The 6,443-nt window shown below is 45.3% G+C and overlaps 1 protein-coding gene across 1 annotated transcript; it reads left to right on the forward strand.

Moving 5' to 3' along the window:
* The first annotated feature begins 2,763 nt into the window (after positions 1-2,763).
* Positions 2,764-6,165, forward strand: LOC136373439 (uncharacterized). The gene is given in 3 exon segments (XM_066338337.1): positions 2,764-2,858; positions 2,930-4,585; positions 4,587-6,165. Coding segments are annotated over 2 exon segments (2,457 nt in total). The 5' UTR covers positions 2,764-2,858; positions 2,930-3,707.
* Positions 6,166-6,443: the final 278 nt, after the last annotated feature.

Genomic DNA, 6,443 nt, shown 5'->3' on the forward strand with positions numbered 1-6,443 from the left:
ATTTAATGGTGTGTGAGGAATGCAGTCCGTCGCAACCACACTTCCTGATTCTAACAGTGCCTCCTGTAGGTCCATACTGTTTATCAGGTACCAGTCTAATGTCTCCTGTTTCATCGGGACTCATATGGTTCGAGGCTCATTGCCTGTAATTTGTAAGGTTCTTTCACGCCCCTTTTTAATCAAGCTGGCCAAAATTTCAATTTTTTGCAGTAAAGTTCGGTGCTGTTGTAGTGGAGGTGAGAGCCATTCCAGTACCCGGACCTCCCCCATTTTTCTGTTGGTCTGTGTCAGTCCGCCCAGCATGTGTGTCAGGCCACACCATATAGTTAAGTCAATGGGAAGGTCGAGGTCCTGTCTGCTGACATAGCCACCTGTCACGCAATCAAGGATTTCAGTCAATACAGCACTCTGTTCAGAGGTAACCTGAACAGGCCGGGCTGGATTGCAGTTTCTGTGTTCACCCCTTGGTTAGCTGTGCTTAAAGCCCTTGGTGATATAGATCACCTGGGGTGCTGGCTCAGTAAGCAAGCCAATGCCACATCTGCTGCCTTAAGTGATCTTTTAAAGGATGAGGAGACCACCAGACAAGCAACCCTCCAAAACCGCACAGCAATTGATTATCTGCTGCTTGTCAATGGACACGGATGCCAGGACTTTGAAGGAATGTCCTGTTTCAACCTTTTTTCACACTCAACATCCATCCATGCGAACATACAGAAACTAGAAGGATTAGTAAAAGACATAAAAACAGAAAAGTCTCTGAACTGGATCGACAACCTCTTTGGATGATGGGGATTGACAGGATGGGTGGCCTCTTTGGTTAAAAGTGTTTTATGGATTTTCATTGTGATTGTTATCGTACTACTTATGTTCTCATGCCTCCTACGCTGCTTTAAAAGAACGGCTGGTGAGGCTTTTTTACTAAATATAAAAGGAGGAGTTGTGGGGGTGGGTGGAGCCCCAGCTGCTTTGCCCTGGAGAGAGCCAAGCTGAGGAGTTAAGAAAGAATTTCGCAACTTCACCCAGAGCCCCTAAGACAAAAGACAAACTTTCTAGTCACGGCAACCTGTCTGGAGACCCACAAGCCCCCTCGGGATCTTATGTAGATCTGTTACAATTGATTGGTTTTGTACTCTTTTCCTCCCACCCTGGTGTCCCATAAAACCCCTGGGTTTCCTCTGGTTGGCAGAGGTACCTCGTCCCTGGACCCCTTTCGCTGGTACCTTTGCAATAAAGTTACCGCCTGCGGAAATTCCACACGAGACCTCTCTCTCTCTCATCACGGCCGGCTAAAAGAGGGGCAAACTCACAAGGGCATGAGCTGAAATCACTGAGCTGAAAAATCACTGCTCTGCCCTCCTGCTGAGAAGCCCCTCTGCCAGCTGAGGAGCGCCCTGACCCCCCAAGAAGCTGTTTCTAGTGAGACATCTTTTGGGGTGGTTGTGGCTCTCTGGGTCCCAAGCGGCGGACCCCTCTACCAGCTGGAATATAGCAGTACATTGTATTTCCATTATCCACTGTTATCCAAAGAATTGTGAGAATTTTTTGTTGATTTAGACTCTGGGTTTCATCTGCTTTTAGACACCAAGGTAACTATCCTAGGGTGACTTTACTATGCTTGTATCCCCAATTGTCTGTTCTGTTTGTGCTGTATATTGAGTTCTGTGCTTTTGAGACTGGTTCTGAGAAAGAAGCAGGGAAAGAAGAAGTGTGCAGTTTGTTTTGAAAAACAGCATTCACGCCTCTGCATTTTTTTTCTCGAGACAGTGGTGTTCGGCTGAGGCAAGAACAGCAGCGGGACAGAAATCTTTTTTTTGTTGTTAGTTTTGCTAGCTGAGGCAAAGAGGCTTCCTGGACTGCGATTTTCCTTTTTCTTGGGACTGTTAAAATCTGCTCTGGACTGAAAAACCCAGAGGAGCACCAGGGAGCTGGCACCTGCGGCCCACCAGGGACTGGACCTCCGGAAGGATGAATAAGAGACTGAGAGTGAGTCAAGCTGCACCCACAGCAAGGACTTTCTCAATTTGCCATCTCACTCCAGAATGGAAGGTTTTATTGTTTCGTATTATTCATTCTTTATGCTTGTGGGTATTTTGTTTGATAAATAATTAGTTTTTTCCACTTTTCTCTGAGGAAGTTCTTTTCCTGGACCAGCTGGGTGGAGGGGCCATTTGGGTTTGCTTTCCAGAGGGACCCCATTCGGAGGTTTCCTCCGAAATTTGCCCTAAACCAGAAGCTTATACTTAAAACAAGTAAATAATTTAAACATTTCAAACAATTTAAAGCTTTCTGGAAGTTTTCTTAAAGCAAAAGAATGACAGTTGAAAAGTTCAACTGAGCTTTAAATCTTTATTTTAAAGTTTTGTGGAAGAATGATGTCTTAGGTTGCAATGGTAAGATCTAACCAAAAGTATGTATTCTATCACCATACCCATAAGCTGTTAAAACCAGGTGGGGCAGTGCTCTTTATCTCTTCCATGACTCATTGGTGAGGCCACACCTTTTCTACTGTGTCCAGTTCTGGGGCCCTGTCAGAGTCTGTCCAAGGATGTGATATGCCTCACGACCGTCTCCAATGACTGAGGACTGAGACCCCAGACTCTGAAAGGAGCCCCGGCCTGGCTGAGGCAGAACGTTTGCCAAGTCTCAGAGGACTAGTATGCATCTCCATGAGAACGGAGTGCAAGAACAATGGAACTGGTCCCAGTGGACTGAGCCAAGGCTGCTTGCCCAAACTGGTCCACCCGTACCAGAGTACGGGCACGTACGGTGTGCAGCTTGTCCCTGAGCACCCAACCACGACGCAGGTGGCTCCGGTTTTGGCTCTGTGACTCTCCTTTGTCCCAACCTCGATGCAGGTGGCTCCGGTTAAGTCCCACGCAGGTGACTCCTGCTTTGGCTTTGGGCCCCTTGCTTTGCCTCCACACAGGTGGCTCCTGCTTTGGCTTTGTGCCACTCGCTTTGGTCCCCGCCTTGACCAACCTATAAAACCCTGGAGACCCCTGCTCACTTTTGTGTACACCCCACTGGAGAACAACCGCGTCTATAGGCATCTCGGCCTCGAGGACTCGGCCCTCCATGTTGGTAGCTATAATCCCCTTACCCTCTTTTCTATCTTTCTTACTATTCTCTATTTTCTCTCCCACTATCGCATTTTGGTGGCACTAAATAAAGGTGCATTTTTGTTGTATTGAGTTGTCCCTCACGGTGTCTTTTGCGCTCTGAGATCCTAAAACGAACCATCAGGTTCCCCGCATATGTTTGCAGACCCTGACATAAATTGGCGTCACGGACAGGATCTTGATAGACAGAGGAGTTGTGGGTTTTATATAGTTTGTAACAGGGGAAGGACCCTCGTCTCAGCCGCACCTAGCACGCCACTTCGGTGAGGGCTGTTAGAAAGCAAGGGGGGCAAGGGAAAATTCCTGCAAACTGTATACGCCCAGGCGAATAGCACTCCCTGTCATCAGGATTTCCTAAAAGATCTCATTGTGCAAAAGATGGGACTTTTTTGTTGTTGTTGTTGTTAATGTGTGGACTGCTTGGTGCAGTTGAGGAGACAACAGAGTTGTATGTAACTAAGGAGTGCCTCCCAAGCAGATTGGTCTCCTCACCGTTTCAGGGAAGGAAGTGAGTCACAGTTTGAGCTGTGCAGTGTGTAACTTTAAGAATACCTCCCTGTGAGCAGTTATTGTCCCTTCACCAAAATGACTGAAAAACATAAGGATGCATTTTATGCTTTGCTTGCAAAACATGGTGCTAGACCTTCCCCAGCCGGAGAAGGATGGGCACAGAATAATTGGTTTAATTTTGAAAACATTGTAGATAGAATATATTCTTTGCAACATGATGCTAGATTCAAACTGGGCAGAAATAAAACCATCCTTTGCTCAGTTTTGGGGGCCTGTCTTTCGGCAGCCATAGAAACCCGTCTTAAACAGGTAAGTGAAGAAAATGCAAAAATAGACTCCCTGCAAAATTTGGTAAAAGCTCTGCAAAAACAATTGGAACAGAAAGATAATCAGATTTATTTGCTGCAGATTTCCCTTGCAGAAGAGCGAAGTAAAAACTTAAACCCCGTAGAAACACCTAAAGAAATAGAAGAAAGGGAGTCATACACTGTCAAACAAATATACCCTCAGAAGGAATTGGTACACATGCAAAATTGTGGGGAACACTGTTGTTCCAACTTGAGACCTCTCATTAAAACAGAATATAAATATATAAATGAAGAGGATCGTGATCCCCACATAACCACCAAAGAAATAACATACACAGCCACTGAATTAGCTAAAATAAAACAGGAATACTCCCGCCTCCCTAGTGAATCAGAGACGGAGTATGTTTTTAGAGTTTCACTCACTGGAGGTGACCAAATTAAATTCAGTGAACAAGAAGCAAGTGGCTATTGGGGACATGGAGTTTTCTTAACAACAGGAAATACACGTGCTCCATGGTCCCTGACACAGCGTGCAGCTTACTGGGCAGGGGGACTAAACCCCCTTGAGAGGGGCGACCCTCTGGCAATTGTTGGCACCTCAGACCAACTCCTAGAAAACATCCACAAACTTGCATGCTTGCAAATGATACATGAAAAAATTATTTTCTGCCTATGAGTCACCCATGCAACAGCCTGTCAAACCAGAAATTATGACCCCTTTAATTCGAGGTTTGCCAGAATCACTTAAACCAACAGCAATTCTCCTTCAAAAAACAGTAGCATCTATCACCCCAGTAGACAGGCTTGAAAGATTTCTTGGACATGCAAGTGATCAAACGGGTTCCACTGACTCCACTGACTCCTCGCCTTTTGCTACTCTTAGCATACAATCTAGTGAAATAGCAGAGGAGTTAATCAGTTACAGCAGAAAATATGGACTGGTAAAACACTCAGAGGACAAACCCGAAAAACCCAGAGGAGTCAGGCACATTGCTTCCCCTAATGAAAAACCAGAAAGGGGAAAACAAATCTCTAGCCAGCAGCAGTTGTGGTTGCTAGGGCTGAAAATGGGAGTGCCACAAGAAGTAATGGACAAACTGCCTTATGATAAATTGGCTAAAATAATTTTTAATTGGTCCTGTCCCAAACCTATTGCAATAGATCCACTTGACCAACACCCCAGCACACCTCCTCTTCCACCAGCCTTGGGCAACCAGCCACAACATTCCCTTACACAAGTTTTAAACAATGCAGCTTTCTGGGCCGGGGGAGGTAATGCTTTGGAAATGGGAGACCCTTTAGCTATAGTCAGTACCCCAAACCAACTTTTGGAAGATGTCCACAAAGCCTCCTGCCTATGGGAATGGACTGCTGCTCAGGAAGAAACAATGCAATTACTGATTTTTGAAGCAACTGGTCACCAAGCCCTTGGCCCTATTCATCCTACAGATCCTTTCCAGGTGAAATGGGGATTTGCCCTCTCAAGGTTGTCAGTACACATATGGCAGCGGGTTCCTGAGGGTCTGACATGGCCTGTTGGTTTTCATTCCTGTGGTTTCAGCGATGCTGAAAAGAGGTACACTACCTGGGAAAAAGGCTTGTTTGTGGTTAGCCTAGCTCTCATAGAAGTGCAGATGATTGCACAACAACAACCAATTGTCTTGAGAAGTCTTTTCAAAGTTATTAAGTCAGTCGCTACTGGGACCCCCTCACCTGACGGGGCAGCCCAGAGGGCCTCAGTAAGGAAGTGGTTTGCTCAGATTGAACATTATTGTAACATCTTTTCAATAACTGAAGGAGATGTGAAAAACCTAGCAATACAAGAAGTAGAAAACTTGGATGGCATCCACGACAACAAACCTGCCTCAATCATTACCCCTCCCTTTTCCCCTGAACAGTCAGCAAATCCTTGGTTTACTGGTGCTTCTGCTTTTTGCCCAACAGCTCCAAGCAGAGTTCCCTCACTGTGGGGAACAAGTGATTCCAACAATCCAGCACATAACCCTGGACAACCTGTTTTGGTGGACCTCCCTACTGCAGGGGAAGTAGTGCTGAAAACCCCTCTGAATAAATACACATGGGTACTCCTTGATGCTCTAGGGAAAGAGTACCAGATAAATACACGCTGGATAATTTCCATCTTTCTAATTTTCTGCCTCCTGGTGGCAGATTCTGTTGTGCTTACTTTTTACAGGAGAACTCCGAGGGACATGAAGGCCATATAAACCATGAAAAATATTTTAAACAGGAATTTTAAACAGTACTGATTAATGAATCAATTTGGTTGCCACAATTAGAGATTTTACTAAATTACAACAACCCCTGCAGTCCTCTGTTCACTTTGGGGACACATCAGTGGTTGCTATCAAACATATTACCAAATTGGGAAAAGGTAAATTTAAATGATCACAAAATGGTAATTGATACACTTGGTATTACACAATTGGCATTGCTCAAAGCAACATTTCTTTGGCTTTTGGCTGCATCCAGACACAGGTTTGGA

This window comes from Sylvia atricapilla, chromosome W (assembly GCF_009819655.1).
Source record: "Sylvia atricapilla isolate bSylAtr1 chromosome W, bSylAtr1.pri, whole genome shotgun sequence".
NCBI classification, from domain to species: domain Eukaryota; kingdom Metazoa; phylum Chordata; class Aves; order Passeriformes; family Sylviidae; genus Sylvia; species Sylvia atricapilla.